The following is a 19,061-nucleotide window of genomic DNA, read 5'->3' as shown; positions in this document are numbered from 1 at the left end:
GAGTATTTACAAAGAAGAAAAGCGGCTTCAGATGAGTGGGTGATACCCTTATAGAGAGTGGAATTGTGTCCCATAATTTGGGATCCACATGCGTGTATGTAAAATGCTCTATCACCAAGGATAGGATTTGCTTTGACAATTCAAATTTTAAAAAATGCTATTTGGAATGACTAAAACAAAGTACAGGTTTTCAGCAATCTTACTGTTACACTTTATGATTGCACTGGGTTTTTCTATTAAAACCAACGTGTATTGTTACTCTTTGAATATCTCGTAGCATACCTGGAAAGCCTGACAGAGAAGGAACAGCAGACACCTCTCCACTACGCTGCGCGGAACGATGCCTGTGAGAGCATGAGAATTCTGCTAAAGAAAGGCGCAGACATTCACGTCCGAGATTACAAAGGGCGTACACCGCTCTTGCTTGCTGCAGAGCTAGGTATGTCTACGTCTGTGTGAGTTGTGAAGATCATTGTCAGTGTCGCTTTGATTTTGTTTGTCACTGTTGTTTTGTTGTTTTTTGTTGGGAATGTTTACATTCAGTATATACGGAGGACGATGATGGTGATATGATTTTTTGGCGATGATGATAATAAGATGATGGTGATGGTGATGATGACGGCTACATGTATGTTGATAATGGCGATAATAGTGATGATGACGATTTATAGTGATGATGTTTATGGTGATAATGATGATGATAAGGATAACGATGTTGATATTGCTGCTGACGATGATGGCGATGATTGTGATGATGGTGCTGATGGTGGTAATGATTTTGAAGGTGGTTATAATGATCATGATCTTTGTAAATCAGCCTTGATTATATTTCATGAAATATTCTTATTTTAGTCAAATTATTATTTTAACTTTTATTTGTATTCATGTTCACAATCGATTTTTCAGATCGTAGCGAGACATCACACCTCTTATTAGAGATGGGAGCCAGGGCATACGATGTTGATCGTACAGGTCACACCGCCCTCCAAGTTATGGTCACCAAAATGCCAGCTGTGGTAAGGTTCTTTCTTACTTGTGAAAGGTCACTATAAAATAATGATACGGATTCTAATCAAACGATTGGCTGAAATGTGTCACTAGTTTTGTAAATTGGTGATGATTTTGAGATGAGGATAGTTATCAAATAATAACGATCAACATCACTATCTGATAAAACAAATAAATATACATCATTTTGCTCAGAATGATTACACAATACAGTGTACCTTTGAAATAGTCCAAGCTGTAAGGCCCTGTCACGTCGTTCCTATTATGGAACTGTTAAACCCACAAGGTGCAGCCGAGGGGGTTTAGACTGGTTTCCATAGTTACCGCATGCTCACTAGTCCTGCCGATGCACAAACAAACCTGTGTATCATTTGTTTTATCATATATTTTGAATGGTGGAATTTTTTGGCCAAAAGTCTATTTTTTACCACCATGCATACCGGTAAATAATTACCAATGCATGGCGAGCCATGCATCCAGTAAATTTGCCATGCATAAGTAATTACCGTACTCCTGGGGAATATACCGGATGCATGGCTGGCCATGCATCTGTAATTCAATCTATAATACTCCTCAGTGTATCAAATGGTTATCTAGGTCCCTGACTTATTGCTATTAAAGGGGAAGTTCACCCTGAAGAAAACTTTGTTGTAAAAATCGCCAAAAAAATAATAAGAAATATTGGTGAAGGTTTGAGGAATATCTGTTAAAGAGTAAGAAAGTTATTAGAGTTCAAAGTTTTGGATTTGTGACGTCATAAACAAGCAGCTGCCCCATGTGCTGCTCACGTATGACGTCACAAATCAAATAATTGAAATTCTAATAACTTTTTAATTATTTGATGAATTTTTCTCAAAACCTTCGGCAATATTTTTTATTATTTTTTCTGCTATTTTTACAATAAACTTTATGTCAGGGTGAACTTCCCCTTTAAATATTAATAAACTTGATTTCTTACTTTTATCTACTCTTCTGTTCCCAACTCTTAGGCTAAGGAAGGTCTGAATCAGCTGTATCGATGTGATCGAGCCAATCGTAAGCAGTACTATGATCTCCACCTCTTAGAACCTCTACCACTTGATTCAGGAATAGAGGTCCCAGCACGCACCGTGGTAAGTTTATCTTATAGTGCAAATGCAGATTTGACCGCTCGAACATTCAATGACTTCCTTCCTACTGTGTACCCATTTACTACACCTGGGTGCAGAATGGCAAATGTAGATAAATGCCTTGCCAAAAGACGCAAGTGCTGCGGTAGGATTTGAACCCCGGACCTTGTGGTTCAAAGTCTGGAGACTTATCCACTGAGCCACAATACCTTTTAGCTCAAGTAGCAAGGCAAAGGTGTCATTCTGAGGAGTTTCTGTCCCCATTACGATGGAAAATAAGCAAGAAACATCAACAATGCAGGATGTTCCATGCTTTTGCTTTTCTCCCTAGCATAAAGAAGAAATGTAGTAATGTCAGTGAGAAATCTAATTTCCTTTCGACGAGGCATGCAAATGTAAAACAAAAGAAATTAAGAAAATACACTGGACTTCAAGTTACGTGATTATGAAATGACCGAAGCTTTCTGTTGTATCAAATTTCTAGTGATACTGGTAGATTAATTGGAATGTAATTTTTCAGTGCAAAATCTGATTTGTTGGTACACTGTATACTATGGGGGGGGGTGAGTTCTCTCCTATTTAATATAATGTGATATTTCACAGTTTTGCCACCCTTGTATTACAAGGGCATATTCTAAATTGTATATAATGACACCCCCTCCCCCTTTGAAAAAATAAACTAAAATAAGAAATAAATAACTAAATTGTAAAAAAAAAAGAATAGATAGGTACCCTAAGTTTGGGGAAGAAAAACTAGCATAGGTGTTGAAATGTATATTTGTCAGTGGTTTAATATGGCTTCCCCACATTTCTTACTGGCTTTATTTCCTGAATTGTATATTGAGATACATGTAGTGTCAGGGTTGTGATAGGGATTATGTTCAGAATAAAGTGGGAATTAGGGTTAGAACTGGATTTAGACCAAAGGGTTTAAATGTATGTTTGGCCCAATTTGCAATTTCACATCACGAGCAATTGTCACTGGATCTCACACCCTAAGTCTGTTTGTATATTTTACTTACAGCTTCAGAGCATAGTCCTGTATAATCAGTTGGAGCTTATCATGCACCCGGTCTGTCGTCAGCTCATAGAGGTCAAATGGCAGAAGTTTGGAAGGTCAGATTCTAATAGTTTCTTGTATTTGTTTGTATCAAATATGAATACCAGTTGTGGTTATCATCACAATTCATCACAGGATGAATTTACATGTACAACAGAAACTCACAAAATTGCCACCAATAATATTTCTTCGATTTAGTTTCATTTTTTCTCAATGTATGAGCTGGATAGGCCCTCATCAGCCAGAGAGCCTTCCTTTCTCTGGAGGCCGTTTCATAAAGCTGATTGGAAGAAAAGAGCAACTTTAAGAACGACTGGTGATCCTTTCTTGTGGTAAATAGTATTCACCATTAAAATAATTGGTAATTATTTAGCGCGTAAGGAGGGTTCACCAGACGTTCTTAAAGTCGCTCTTTACTTTCGCACAGCTTCATGAAACGGCCGCTGGTCTCCCTGTGTAAAAGAATACATGTATCATAAACGTCAAATTGTATTAGCACAAAACGCTTGGCAGCCTGCAATAAGTAATAATATAGTATTTATGAAGCGCCGATTATCTAGTTGCATATTCAGTGGCGCACTATACTTCTATATTACTCTAGCTGTAGCTCCAGCTGCTAAAAGCGCCTAGTGCATTCAAGGAATTAATCCTGCCGGGTACCCATTTACCTCAACTTGGTCGAGTGCAGCACGATGTTAATCAAGTTTTTGCTGAAGGAAATTATGCCATGGGTAGGAATCGAACCCATGACCCTTACTTTCAAAGTCCAGAGACAATCCACTGGGCCACAGTGCTCCAAAGTAGCAAAGTAATACTGAATTATCTTATTGTATCCCCGAACAGAGTTCGGAGGATACTATGGATTCGGTATTGTGGGGCCGCGTCCGCTGCCGCAGAGATTTCCTAGTGAGCGCTCTAATCAGCTGCATTTCTTCTCCGATCATCTTCAAATTTGGCATGAATGTTAAGTATGGTGTAGTATTTTTGTGTACAATGATAGGAGAATTGATGCACTTACACATATTGCATTGTTATTTGTTTGCCATATTTGAAAAAAAAATTGCAGATGATTGAATTTGCATTAAGGTTTGATGTTGTGTTTAATTACAGAACTGGAGCATTCAAGCAGCTTGCCTTCAATCTTCTATTCATCCTTATGTGGACGGTGTTAGCCTGCAGTCTCAAGAATCCATTTGAATACACATTTCCACAAGACATTTGGAGACTCATTCTCGAGGTATATTCCAGCTTTCAAAATGAAACTTGAATACCAACAGGCAATATCATTGATTAATACGCAGTAGTGTAGGACGCATCCCACTGACGAGATCTGACTAATTCAGTGATGCATTACACCACAAAGCAACGAAATTTACATGTATGAACGGTTTTTAACCCTGAAGACTTAAATATTTGTGAAAAGCCCCCCCCCCCTGATTTCTGTGCTCTTAAGAAATTAAATTTTAATAGGCAGGCTCACTTGTGTAGGTCTGCATATGGCAAAAGTATAGTTCTATAGAATTGTTATTTTGTGCTTGCATTAAATTTAAATCTTTAGTTTTAACTCTATGCATGTTATATATTCTTTTGCAGATATGCGGTGGTATATTGACCATTTACCAGATTGTCTTGGAACTCAATGAGTATTCAGACTCAAAAAAGAAATTCATTGTAAGTATAAGCATATTATCACAATGTTCATGTTTAAATGTAAAAGATGATCTGTTTGGTGTCGAGATTAAAATTGTTTTCTTGCATTCTGCCCCTAAACTTTGGAACACATTCCCATATTCCATTAAGGGAACTTTATGTTTTAAATTCAGAATACCTCTTGAATCTTTATTCGTTCAAACATTTGTTTTTTAATCATTGATTCTTTGTTAGCGCATGGAGATGATAGATCGTTCAGTTTAATACTCTATTTTCCTGGGTTGAAAGCCATAAATTGTATTTACAAAAAACAAGCTTTCCCCAGCAAGCCTTCAGCATTATAACTCTATTTCTGTTGACAGGCTTGGAGGAATTGGCGTATTACAGAGATAGAGAAAGATTTCAAGTTCTGCCATCCCCAGTGGCCTCAAGAAAGGCAGTACTTGGATCAAGAGGTCAGTGACATCAAGGACCAGGCCCCAAGCTACTTCTCTGATAAATGGTAGGTCCAAGAATAGTAGCAATGGTAAACGAATTCGGTCCGTTCGCCAATCAAACCGATACATGTATTTCCATCACAATAGTCTTGAAATAAACATTTTGTATACATGTATTGGACTAGCATCTTGAGTGTCTCTAGACAATGTGTGACTCTCAATAAGTCTGTAATATTATCATTTGTGTTATTACAACTATTATTCATCTCTTCTATCTCGGGTATGTTTTACATTCCTGAATATTAAAAGTTTCTAGAATGTATACAGGTGTTTATGATGCAAACTTGGAATGTCACTAAATGAATGAGATCACCTTAAACATCTAGATGTGTCCTCTTTTTCATTGCTTAATATGTACTGGAATGCAAAGTGTGCAGCAATCATAACAAAAGTTGCACTTTTATATGATATATCTCATACATATACATGTACTTACAAATCCAGTTTACAGTGATATCCACATAGTCAAAGGACTTGCATAACCCACATTTCATATTTTTGGCAGTGCTACTACTGATGTCATAAGTAAGGTTATGGCCTTGCTTTTTGACAGCTATTTTAAATATTTCACCCCCCTGTATTCATATTGTCAATGCTTTTTATATCCATAAAACAAATAATGCACAGTGTAAAGTTTGTGGTGTTAGTGATGAGGTAGGTTTTCACAAATGCTGTGTATCACCAATACTGAAAATGGCCAATACTTGGACTGCACTGTAATGCCACCAATACATTCTTGCCTGTGCATTATTTGTATTATATTACTCAAGCATCAAGCATATCAAATTCTATTGTCACAGGAACTTATTTGATTGGTTGATCTACATCTCACTGCTCATCGTGACCCTCCTCCATGTTGTTGATATCTTTGTGAATGCGAGCGGTCTGAGTACAGCTACCCAGAACATCTTTGCCATCGTCATCATCTTTGTCTGGTTGAGGCTGATGAAAAGTGTCAGAGCCTTTGTCAGATTTGGTGAGTTTGTCTTGTGAAAATCATCTTCAAAATAAACTCAGATTATCTCTTTGTGACCCCCCTTCCCCCTGGTGTTTTAATTTTCTGTCAAGTAATTCTTGTTCAAATGAACAAATGCTCGTTTAAATTTGATGAAGTTTATCCAGAGCATTACTGGGGCAGTAGGATTTTACATTAAGTTATTTTTGAACCATTTGTGGTGTTGATTGTGGCATTGCAAAAGCATAGCATGCACTTGTGACTATCCCCAAGACAGTTCAGTGGCAAAAACAATGATTATTTTTTTTAGCAAGTTTCTGCATTTATTCAAATTCACAATAATGATAAATAAAAATAATTGATCAAAACATGTAAAATTTACATAATTTATCATACAAACAAATACAAATGATGAGAAACAGGGCTATTGTATTAAAATGATTGAGTAGCAGCCGGGGGGGGGAGTGTTTTCCCTTACATTTGAAGTAAAGGGAAAGAGGGGGAAAAAGGCTGAGATGAAATGTGTGAATGTGGATGCACATCATTCCATAAAAAAAATTATAAAGAGAAAGTGGAAGTATGGAAGCCATACAGGAGGTATACTTGATGTATATTGCAGTATATAACACCTAGCTTGATCACATGTTACAACAAATTTCTAACAAGATTTTAGCTCTGAAATAAATTCTGTATCTCAGTCAGTGTGCAATTGTTCCTAATGCTGTATCAAAATGCTGATATTTTTTTCAGGACCATTCATTGTTATGCTTGGCCTTATTGCAAGTGACTTTGGGACCTTCCTCTATCTATATGGAAACTTCTATGTACCTTATGGTAAGATGAATCAGATTAAAAATTATGACATAAAAAAAGTTGTTGAGTAAGTCATGTGTTGTGTTGATGCTGGTATTGTTATATCATGGATGGACTGCCAAATAAAGTATATAGGCTATATATCCAATGGGAATGATTAAACCAATAAAGCTATGTAAATGTATTTAGATCAACATGAAGGCAATTCAATAAAATAGATTTTAATGACTTTTTTTTAAACAGGGTGTGATATAAAGTAGGTTGCCTTGTATCTTTGCCTTCCTATTCTGAAATGGGAGAAAGGAATCATTCTGAATTTTGATTGTTCAAGCTCTTGTTTTGGATTTTTCTGTAATATGGTAATTTTGATATGTACCCCTAATATCTACCTCTTGCTTTCACGAGATGGTCATTCTCTATTGCTTTTTAATAATTGTTTTCTACTTTTTGTAATTTATTATTTCCAGGTCAGCAGAGTTAAAATTCACACTTTGCACCTTACCTTATTTTCATGTTGATATTTTCTTTGTGTATAGCATGTGCCTTCTGGATGACTTATGGAGGTAACAATGGCACCATCCCAAGCATGATGACAGTGGATCAGCTCATGTACAGTCTCTTTAGGATCACACTCGTCGATGAATATGATTATGAGGTATTAAGTCAAAAGATTCTCCATCCTCCTTAAATGCACATGGCCCGTATTCGGAGCCCGGTTCAACCTGGGCCATGGTTAAAAGCATGGTGCACACAGCATGAACTTTTGCTATCTGATTTTCACAGGAATTATAATAGAATTTGATGTTCATTTTCACAACGATCAGATATCCGAATAGTGGCATGAATTCTAAAACTGAAACTCCAGACTATTCTGAGCATGATAGCTCAGTAGGTATATCAAGGTCTTTGGTTTCTAGTAAGCTGGGATTAATTCCCATATGGTGCACTTTTGACCTTTGATATATAAGCCTTTACAGGATCTCAAGCCATCAGTCCTCTGGTTGATTGTTTTTATTTTAGCAGTCATGCAATCTTGTAAAAAAAAGTCATCACCTCCTAATAAAATTGAAATGTGTAGACTTTTTAAGGGGTTTCTTATGAAGATAGAGCTTTTCTATTATGCACTTGATACTAGTAAATCAATATTTATTATTATTATAATGATTGTTTACTCCTCAGGGCATGCGACAGGAGAATGTTTGGATGACGTACATACTGCTGGTGTCATTCCTCATGATATCAGCTATCCTCTGTATCAATGTGCTCATTGCCATGCTCTCCAACACGTTCCAGAGGTAAGGCATACTCTCAGGGTTATTACTATGATATGAGAAACGGGGGGTGGGAGGAGAAAGAGAAGGTCATGTTGATGTTTGCATGACAGAGTAGAACCACTTCAAGTGGTTTTGCCCCAATGATAGCCCAAATCACCATCTTTTCTAAATTGGCCCCAAGGTCTCTACAAACAATGTTCAAGAGGAGCATTGTGGCCCAGTGGATTAGTCTTCTGACTTTGAAACAGAGGGTCGTGGGCTCGAATCCCAGCCATGGCGTAATTTCCTTCAGCAAGAAATTGATCCACGCTGTGCTGCACTCATCCCATGTGAGATGAATGGGTGCTCGGTAGGGAGAAATTCCTTGAATGCTTTGAGCACCTTGGCAGCTCAGCTAGAGCCGGGGTAATAATAATAGCAGGGCCCACTGGGAGAACAGTTTTCGGAACTCAAGTGGCTTCCCTGGGTAAATATACCTACATTATTATTATTATTATTAAGAAAATTTAGAAAATGAATTTTCTACCTGCAACAGGATAATTATATGATGTCATTGATATTAACATCATTTTTAATACAAATATTTCTAAAGCAAAGATCTTCCTTGGTTGTAACAGAATCCCTCCTGTATTGAAACAGAGGTAATGTTCCAATTCTCTCATCAAAACTTCCATCTTTTCAGGGTGTATGACAATGCCACAGCCATTGCCATCATGCAGCAAACCAAGATCATCTTGAGTATTGAAGATGGTCTTGCAAAGAAGAAAAAGAGGAAGTACTTTGACTACATCCGGGCATTCTGCAGTCCGCAGAGCCTCTACTACGATGACGACATGACCTCGGAAGGAGGGGACGATCTCAAGAAGATGACCTTTCAAATTAAGGTAATGATTTTGTTCTATCTGCATGCTCAGAGAAAGAGAGGACATAATCCCTTTTTAAAATGATTTCTTTTATTAATATTATTCATTTATTTACCACTCGTGGGATGGAACACCCTATCAGCAAATGCTGTTTTTCGTAGGGGTCCATCTCTGATCATGGGGTTGTGCCATAGTTATGCGGTATGCATGATCTGTTTGTTGACGGAGCCGCAGCGCCTATGTTCAGTTTGGGACCTGCACAATCCCTTACAGTGACCTGACATGAGCATGTAGATCACTCTGGCGCCTTACCATCCCTTTTTAATGGGCAACCGACAGCTACAGGCTTGCGATCGTTATGGTCAGAACAATTTTGTGAAACAAATGTTCTAATAAAAATCTGATAGCATGCCAGTTATGAACTACACATACATTTAGAAAACAAAGGCAAACCGTTCTAGGCAGCCACATCCATAATAATAATAATAGGCATGTACATGTATATAGTGCCCATATATGAATAATCAGACATCCACATTTTATAGAGATGCCAATGCTACTTTTTAACACTTCCAGGATTCTCTACAAGAGCTCGATGAGTACATCAGAGAAGAACAGCACCACGCCCACAACGGCAACATATCCAGCCTCAGATCGGAGATAGAGGAAATGAAACAGTCACATGAGAAAGAACTCAAGAAAGTCAACAGCGATTTGAAGGTGGTCCAGGAACTCTTAAAAGCAGTCCTGGAACAGCGGTCAGATCGAGGAGGAGGCGGGGAAGGTGGAGATGGAGGCATTCGTAAGTTTGAGCTCTCATATTCCCATACTGGGCCTTGTAATATGAAGGTTATCAATTGATTGTTTAGCTGATTTTCAAAGGGGAAGTTCACTCTGAAGAAAAATTTGTTGCAAAAATAGCAGAAAAAAATGAAAAATATTAGTGATGGTTTGAGGAAAATCCATTCAAGATTAAGAAAGTTATTAGAATTTTAAGTTTCGGATTTGTGACATCTTTAACAAGCAACTGCCCCATATGTTATGTAATATGAAATGCATAAATTTCATTTTTTTAATGGTTTCATGATGACTTATTTTTGTTTTCTTTTAGGAAAGGTTGTGAAATAGTCTGTCTATTGATGTTCTGAACGTACAGTAAAAATCAATTTTGATTTTCTGAGAAAATGGCATTTCATTGATTTTTTGCCATTCAATATATAGGAAAGCTGCTTGCATATGACGTCACAAATCAAATAATTAAAATTATAACATGTTTTTTATTCTTTGATAGGTTTTTCTAAAAACCTTCGGCAATATTTTTATTATTTTATGTGCTATTTTTACAATAAACTTTTTGTCAAGGTGAACTTCCCCTTTTTGGCTGATTGTTATTTAGAGTGCCATAAATTTTTATCTGATCATTTTGAAAGAAAATGTTGTGTAGCAAACTTGTAGAGTGTTTCCTGGGCTTTCTTATCGTATATAAATTTTTTGGATAAATTATGGAAAAATGTATAGTAAATTACATTTTCTAAATGCTTTCTCCTAATACTTCCAACAAAATTAAGCCCCCCTTTTACTTTGGTTCTTGTGTTAGTGGCATGATTTTTATTTATCCACTTGGACTGTTCATTACATAAAATTTGTATTGATACCAAAATCATGATAATCTGATAAAAATAGCCCATATATAGTGGAAAATAAAAGAGAGTAAATTTTTGCCTGGTCAAGGTCACTCCATTGAAAGGGTCTCATTCACATTCGTGCCATGAGTCACAGACTCCTAACAATAAACCTGGCCATGGTATTGTTTGTGAGGAGGGTTTTATTGATTTTCTCCTCTTCTTTTTCAATGAACTTCCTGGCTGTGATCAGGATGTATTGATTTTTTGGGAAAACTCAACAATTCCGTAATTTGTAAACTTCGATAATCCGTCGAACGCTAGACTAATGTCGCACGCGCGATCGATCGGTACACGTACGGTATACACAAACGTCAGGCTATACATTGTAGCTAGGCATGATCCAGGGCATCCAATTTTTCGAAAAACAATGGGACGGGGATGTCTATGGGAAATGTGTGGTTGTGCAAAAATGAAAACGAAACGCGCCTACGGATGTGCAATAATGCGAACGTAACGCATGAAGAGTTAAACCCTTATTAAACAGGGGGGGGGTCAACATGACCCCCCTCAACAAATTTTGCCTCTACGCAAATTTATTTGATTGTGCCACTCACTGACTATTTACTTTCAAATCTTGCGCATCTTTTGAGACCAAATTTGCGATGCCCGGGTATGCGGTTCCAAAATTACGCAATATTTTGTAATGTCGGTCCCAAAGTTGCTCAAAAACATGATTACGTGTACAAAGTCAATGCATATTTTTAAATTGCCCAGTTATGATTGGGTTAAGGGTACCTCTAAGTTATACTTAGATTATTTTGTGAAACACTTTTTGGGTGTTTTTTTTTTCAGGGGCCTGTTACAGAAAGTGTTGCATTTAAACAAAACTAATCAAAATCAAGTGCAAGTCCTGAATACATGTGTAGGATTTTTTGAATTGTATATGATTGCATCTCTTTCTGCAACAGGCCCTAGTACAGCATCAAATATGAATTTAACCTAATAGTTGAATCTCTCTAGTTCTTGAGCTGTCAATGTGATTTGGTAGAGGGATTTTTCATTCAGGAATGTCAAATATTATTCATCTTGCAGCCTGTGCTGTAATCATAATTGCACGCCTTTAGGTCAGACAGCAGTCACCCAAGATTTTTCAGCTAATCAGTTGATTTATTGCTGTGATGATGATGAATTAAATCATAAACCTCTATATTCTATTAAAAAAAAAATCAAATTTCATGTGAGGTATTTTGACCATTACCGTGGCTTGCAATTATGCACTTATTATTTTTCAATTTTCTTTGGTACATGTAGGTACATTACCTACACTTTCTACCCAAGAGCCACCGTGGAATGATCCCCCTGGTAACCAAACCAACGAGCCTCGGCCAACCATGGCCACCGGGAGTCCCCGCTTTGTTGGTCGGAGAGACACGGGAACTCCGAAGCCCCCACTCCTGGCTGAAGATCTTATGGATGGTGGCCCAGTGGGGTAAGCGAACCAATATCAAAGCTTTTGTAGAACCCCCTCAAATTGGATGTCACTGTGCTAATTTATTTCTAGATTGGTTGAATGTGTGTGTATTGAAACAATTATTATATGCATGTGAATGATATCAGTACAATTGAGTTTTACTTGATATATTGTCATGTCATTGTTATCTTATCACAAGAAGTGACTAAAGTCCTTTTAAAAAAGAACTTTTGCTTTTCACTGTTTTTTACATGTTAATTGAAAATCATTACAGTCCATTGTAGAAAAACAAGAAATAGATATTATTTATTCTGGCTGTGTTTTTATCATGTTCATTGTGTATCTATGCAAACACTAAAGATTTGCCCTTGTACTTTAATTTCCAAACAGAGCGCCACCCAAGACACCAGACTTGAGTGTTGATGATATAGAAAGGTTTGTATGGCTCATTATTATTAGATCTTTATGTTTATGATGATGATGATAATGATGGTGCTTGATATTGTTAGTACCAACATTATTGTTATTAAGCCTGAGTCGAATCGATTTTAAAATCGGTGTTCGATCGATGTCATCGAACACCGGTGCAGATTTTGCAAAATCGGTGCATCGAAAAAAAAAATACGTCGGCCGGCCGATTCGTTTGGTTTACACAATCAATCATCAAAATATCAGTAATGTCCAACTTTACTACTACTTACTTGATTTCTATTGCCCCCAAAATGAAACCGAATGAGTAATTATGATGCTATTCACCATTAATTTGAAGTTTATTTCGATCATAGTTCGAGTCTTACTCGTCTGCTCGTGCCGAGATAATTTATGCACGATGAATTCATGAATGGAAGTCATGGCCATCGATCGTGCATGCGCAGTACTGTTCTTTAATCAAACCAGAAAATGGCCGGAAATTGATGCGATCAACGTAAAGTAAATCTTGCTTTCATGAACAATATTAAAATCATGACCATAGAACATTATTTAATCGTAATATTTAACAATAATTTGCATATGATAATCATTAATATGAATTTAGAGCTTGATGTGAAACGTTTGTATTTCGTTTCAATTTTCAATGGCGGACATCTCATGACGATCGACTTGACTTCTTAAGTCGAGCTAGTGCACTTGTCTAAAAAAAATAATCATCACGTCAGGATTAATTCTCGAACATTGTCTACATGCAAAAACTCTGTTCAAGTTCGTAATATCACCATATAATAACATTTTACATGACAAAACAGAGAAAATTGCGTTTGATATTTTTTCCCATCAATTTGAAGCTAGTTTGTGCCCAACTTTGGGCTCTGGGGAGCGTTTCATGAAAGGACTTGTCAGACATTTTATCCGACAAGTCCTGTTTTATCCGACAGTTACTATAGTAACAGTGCTTCTCAACCAATCAGAATCCAGGAAAGTTGTCAGATCTGACAACTTGTCAGATGAAAATATTGATGAAACACCCCCCTGGGGGGCGTTTCATGAAAGGGAAAATATGTCATACGTCATCAAACACGCATGCGCATTGTGCTTATTTTCTCGGAGCTTGGAGGAGACGTCCAGAGATGGAACAAAAGAAATAATCCCAGTATTATTTCTTCCATATGAACATAACATACTTTGCTGACATCGTCAATATTCTTAGTATGACCATAAAATCTTGTTAAATCGTAATAATTTAGATGAATTTAGGGCTCGATTCGAAACATTCGTATTTATTTTGATCGCATGCTCAATTGCGTCTAAAAAACTGGATTGTCATCAGGATTAATTCTCGAACATCGTCATAACTCATATTCCACAATCTTTCCTCACAATCGTTATATTAGTATTGAATAGCAATTCAAATGACCATCCAGAGAAAATTACGTATTTATTCCCATAAATTTATTTGGAGCTCATTTTGGATCCAACTACACAATCTCAGGCAAGTTACAGCGCTCTCCGTTGATTGCAATTGTTTGCTGGCGCTGACGTCAAGCACGCCTGTTGTTTCGGGAGAGTGAGTGTACGGAGCTGCGGACGGGGCTGGTGAATGGACTGCGAATGCTAGTCGACCGAAAATCATTCGGATCGACTCTGCGTGATTCATGTCTTTATTATTGTTTCATTTTAAACTTATGTGTTGTCATCTGCAAATATCATTGTTGAAGATATTTTGGGAAGAATTCTGCTTTGGTCCCCGGCCTTTTTTATGTGTTTTGTGATCATGGAAAATACAAACGAACTTTGCTCTGTCATCTGCTTGTGCAACGCTCACCCGGCCAACGCCAGCGCATACCGTCAGTGCGTAGTGCATATGCAAAGCGCATCGCATCGACGCAAAAACAAAAGACTAAATTTTCCCCGCCTTCGATATTCGATGCATCGATGTTCGATCGAATTAGAGCTGTCGAACACCGGTTTTCAAAATAATCGATATGACTCAGGCTTAATTGTTATCATTGTCATTGTCATCATTAGTATTGTTGTTAGAATTTAACATCAAAGTCATTTTAATGTTTTTGTATTAGTCTCTAATCTTATACTATGCATTAATCTTATACTATGCATTATGAAATTAATACAAACATTCTAGGTTTGTATTAATGTTTTTTTTTTCAAATCTGAATCTTTGAAAATTATCCGGAAGCTCAGACCTGTATTAAAGTTTCACAATGCACAGGGCAGTTACTGGAGCAGGGATGCCACATTTGAGACTAAAGTGAAAAATTTGGACACTTTCAATTTATTTTCAACCATAGAAAACGCCTTTTATATGTTGAATAGGGGTCATTGTAGATGATTTTGAGACTTTTCATTAATTCTAAAAGTGGGATGTATCCCTTTTTAACCCTATGTAGGCCGGGGCCTGGTAGGCCCCCCCCCCCTTGAGACGTCGATTGCGTAATCGCGCCAAAAATTGGCACGCAGGCTGTCTGGGACGTAATCAACAAAATGATGTAGTAATTTATTGCATGCAAACTGTTTTTTTAAGTGATTATGCTAATTTATGTGCTATTAGTATGTAAAATCATACTATTTCCTGTAACTCCCTAAATAAAGCTCAAAATTTTCTAATTTTTGGTTTAGAAACTGTTGTGTTCTTCGCAAAAGTACGAGAGAAAAATTGTGATGTCAAATCAAATTTCTTATGTATTATATTGTTTTTTGCAATTTTTGGACCTTTTGTTTTTCATCGTTTTCTGATGAACTTCGTCAGGGACTCTTGAGATTATAAATAACATAAAATAAATCCATTTAGACCAGTAAAACTAAAAAGAATCATACATTTATGAATTTTGGTTGAAAACACAAATCATTTGCATTGACTTTGTACACAAAATCATGTTTTTGAGCAAGTTTTGGTCCAACACGCAATTACAAAATGTTGCGTCAAAAAAAATGTTGAGCTGCAAAAAAATTGTGCGAATCATTGAGGGGGGGGGGGCCTCCAAGCCTCCCCCCCTCCGGCCCAGATAGGGTTAAGAGTAAAAGATATTGCTTTATTTTATTATTGTTCACTGGTGGAAAATTAATAACAGGATGACAAAAGACAAACGAACCTTTCTTTTAGGGATTGAACATGCCTGCACATATATACCAAAAGTAGTTGGATTTAACAATAGACAGATTATCATCTTGAATCGTGAGTGTTCTAATGTTCCATTTCCACTCTGCTGATAAAACAAACATAACCTAAAAATCAATTGTTGGAAAATAGAAGGAGGTCGTATCCAACCCCACCACTTTAACTACATGTACTTTATAACTACATGCACATTGTAGCACTCTCAAGATTTATGCATGTACACAACTAACAATGTGAGATACAGATTTGGTGATAGCTAAAAAAAAAACGCATACACAGATTTAAAGTTATGACATAAATCTCAATATAATAATAAAAATAATAAAGGCAGCTTACAAAAAAGCTACATATTGCTCTAAAATGTGGCATTTATGCCCAGCAACCTCATATTGTCTTAAAACAGTTTCTTATTTCTCATAAAGAATTCGTTCTTGTCAAAGGAATGTTGCCACTTATATCATAAACTCTAAAATGCAGCTTTTTCAGAGTTATCCTAAAACTGTTTACATTTTGAGGAATGAATTTTTAATCAACCCACCTATGGCATGCAACAGTGGAATACCACAGGGATGTTTGTTTATCATTGTTATATTTCCTTTAATCATTTTCCAGCATAAGAGCCTTTAAAAAGGAAAGCAAAAAACAGCGCAAGCTGAGACAACAGCGGGAAGAATACCTCCAGCTGCAGCTGAACTCCTTCGATCAGCCGGGAGGGGCGAGGGTACCAGGTCAGGGGTCGGTGAAGCGGAAAGGGAAGTCAGGAACTCTCCCGGCGATAAGACAGGATGGTGATGAAGGAGATGAGGAAGCGCCCCCTGAGAGTCTGGTTGATCTGGTTAGGATGCAACCTTCAGTTTTGGTGAGAATGCCTTCCAATGATTACAGATAATGCAAATGATGCACAGGTTGTAATGTGGGGGGGGGAGTACTCTAACATACATGTATTGTTGTACACATACATGACCAGACATTGGGTTGAAAAGGTGTTTTTTTTTCTAGTTGCGATGTGATTCAAAATTTTCATGGTGAATATTTATTCCAAAATGATCAACCTTCCTCATTCCCTCCCCCCTATTATTTCTTGATATGAAATATTGCAATCCATGGTGATTTGTGAGCATATCCATTCTTGCATATGAACTAGGAAGCAGTGACAAACCATTAGCTCTTCTGCCATTTTCAGAATGAATATGCAGGCGCGTCATAGTCTATTGGTTCTGACTCTGGCCTTTCAAACGGAGGGTCGTGGGTTTGAATCCTAACCATGGCGTGTTTTCCTTCAGCAAGAAATTTATCCGCATTGTGCTGCACTCGACCCAGGTGAGGTGAATCTGTACCCGGCAGGATTAATTCCTTGTATGCACTGAGCGCCGGTGATGGTAGCTCGAGCTAGAGCGGGGGTAATAATAGCAGCGCTTTGTATCCTCTGGCTAAATGCGCTTTATAAATACAGCTATTATTATTGTATGAAATTAAACTTACATAAGTTGTACAGATTAGTGAAGTCCCAATAGATCTAACTTTATAGGCAATGTTACCTGTGTGTTTCCTGAAATTTCCAGGATAATTTGTTTCAATTACAGCATTAACTTCTTTCCATTCTCTTTTTTTTTCCTGCCTATAGTTTGACTCTGAGACACAAGGGGATACACCCAAATGCTGACGAAGTACATCTCTCCTTGTGATGATCGCGTCTTGAAGACGCATCACTCTCAAACCTGCCTACCTCTTCTATCTAGACCAACCTTGCAATGTATCAAGGCCGTGCACAATCATAATAGTCACAAGAGATTGAACTCATCGATCTGAAGTCCAGTTTGATAGGCCATGGTCTATTTCTGTGCTAAAATTATGGGATGCTGACAATTTTGATATTTTGTTTACGTTATGTTTCTTATCTTTATTTTTCCCCCAGTGTTTCAGTAGGGAACTAAATATACTTAACAGAGGCGTCGATCCTGGGGGGGGCAGGGGGGGCGATCGCCCCACCAATGAAAATATTGGGGGGGCAAACATATTTTGCCCCCCCAATAATTCCGGATGTGGCCAAAAAAAACAAGATTGTAATGCAGCAAGCGAGAATGAGATACACAACTCGTTCTTTATTTAAAATCGTGCTCAAAATGCCTGCTTTTCTGATTGAAATATAAAAATTTTCAGCTCGCGCTTCGCGCTCGCATCATTTCTGTAGCAAAAACCCATACTTCTCATGATTAAGTAGGTGAATGCAAATGTCCCATTTTCACTTTAAAGCCTCAAAAGAACTCCTGCTTCGATTTGCATTCATCATTTCCTGGATAGGCCTATATATCTTGTTCTTTATCGAAAACGTCCATTAAACTGTCACTTTTTTTCAGATCGAAAAATCAAATTTTCAGCTCGCGCTTCGCGCTCGCATCTATTCTTCTTTTAGATACCAATCTTAATCATTGGTACCAAAAATGATTAGAATATCAAGCTTTCAGGTTAGAATATAAAGAAATTTTAGCTCACTCTCGCCACTCGTACTATCTGTGTAATAAGATATGTATCCTCCTCATGAGTTACTACAAACAGTTCTAAACAGGCACGCTTTATATATATATATGTGGGTGTGTGTGTGTGCGCGCTTGTGTATTATGTGGGTGTCTTGTACGATCCAGCGCCTTTGGAACGTTAATGATTTTGCCCCCCCAATCTGAAAAATGGATCGACGCCCCTGATACTTAAGGTATTATTCCCAGAGAGTTATGAATAGATTGAGCATCAATTGTGCTGACAGTTAGAACCTACACTGTGAGAGATTTGTGTCACAATGGGTTATTGTATTTTAACTATCACTTTAAATCAGAGTTTGAATTAAAACCGGGATCAGAATGCGGGCCTAGGTAATCGATAGAAACATGAAGGTGGTCCAGAAATTCGTATATTTATGGCACTTTGATCCTGAGACACCAGGACCCAGGTCTTACAAAGAGTTGTGATTGATCTGATCAATCACAACTATAGATGGCCAACAATGTCAACATCTATTATGTATGTTTGATCAAAATATTTTCTAACTACGATGTATTTTCATGCATTCATTGTTTTCTTGAAAATTCACTTCTCTTTGATTACAAAGGACATTGTAGAAATTTCCTGTAGAAAAAATTATGACACTGATGGATTTCCATAGAGTTACGA

At 37.3% G+C, this 19,061-nt stretch overlaps 1 protein-coding gene across 5 annotated transcripts in view; it reads left to right on the top strand.

The window, feature by feature from the left end:
• LOC121430678 (transient receptor potential cation channel subfamily A member 1-like) overlaps window positions 1-17,731 on the top strand; it is a 31,700-nt gene extending 13,969 nt beyond the window's left edge. For 3 of the 5 annotated variants that reach the window (XM_041628020.1, XM_041628021.1, XM_041628019.1), the window contains 17 exons: window positions 278-439; window positions 907-1,016; window positions 1,998-2,120; window positions 3,142-3,233; window positions 4,288-4,414; window positions 4,771-4,848; window positions 5,190-5,329; window positions 6,125-6,300; window positions 7,030-7,113; window positions 7,629-7,747; window positions 8,272-8,387; window positions 9,049-9,250; window positions 9,806-10,031; window positions 12,166-12,343; window positions 12,716-12,760; window positions 16,509-16,781; window positions 17,521-17,731. In XM_041628020.1, coding sequence (XP_041483954.1) covers window positions 278-439; window positions 907-1,016; window positions 1,998-2,120; window positions 3,142-3,233; window positions 4,288-4,414; window positions 4,771-4,848; window positions 5,190-5,329; window positions 6,125-6,300; window positions 7,030-7,113; window positions 7,629-7,747; window positions 8,272-8,387; window positions 9,049-9,250; window positions 9,806-10,031; window positions 12,166-12,343; window positions 12,716-12,760; window positions 16,509-16,781; window positions 17,521-17,581 — 2,312 coding nt within the window. In that variant the 3' untranslated portion in view covers window positions 17,582-17,731. Of the gene's footprint in view, window positions 1-277; window positions 440-906; window positions 1,017-1,997; window positions 2,121-3,141; window positions 3,234-4,287; window positions 4,415-4,770; window positions 4,849-5,189; window positions 5,330-6,124; window positions 6,301-7,029; window positions 7,114-7,628; window positions 7,748-8,271; window positions 8,388-9,048; window positions 9,251-9,805; window positions 10,032-12,165; window positions 12,348-12,715; window positions 12,761-16,508; window positions 16,782-17,520 lie in introns of those variants that run through there. The other 2 variants (XM_041628022.1, XM_041628023.1) reach the window with 2 other exon arrangements.
• Window positions 17,732-19,061: the final 1,330 nt, after the last annotated feature.

Source organism: Lytechinus variegatus, chromosome 17 (assembly GCF_018143015.1).
Source record: "Lytechinus variegatus isolate NC3 chromosome 17, Lvar_3.0, whole genome shotgun sequence".
Taxonomy (NCBI): domain Eukaryota; kingdom Metazoa; phylum Echinodermata; class Echinoidea; order Temnopleuroida; family Toxopneustidae; genus Lytechinus; species Lytechinus variegatus.
Note: the sequence above shows the minus strand (reverse complement) of the source record. Positions and strands in the feature narration are given on the sequence as shown.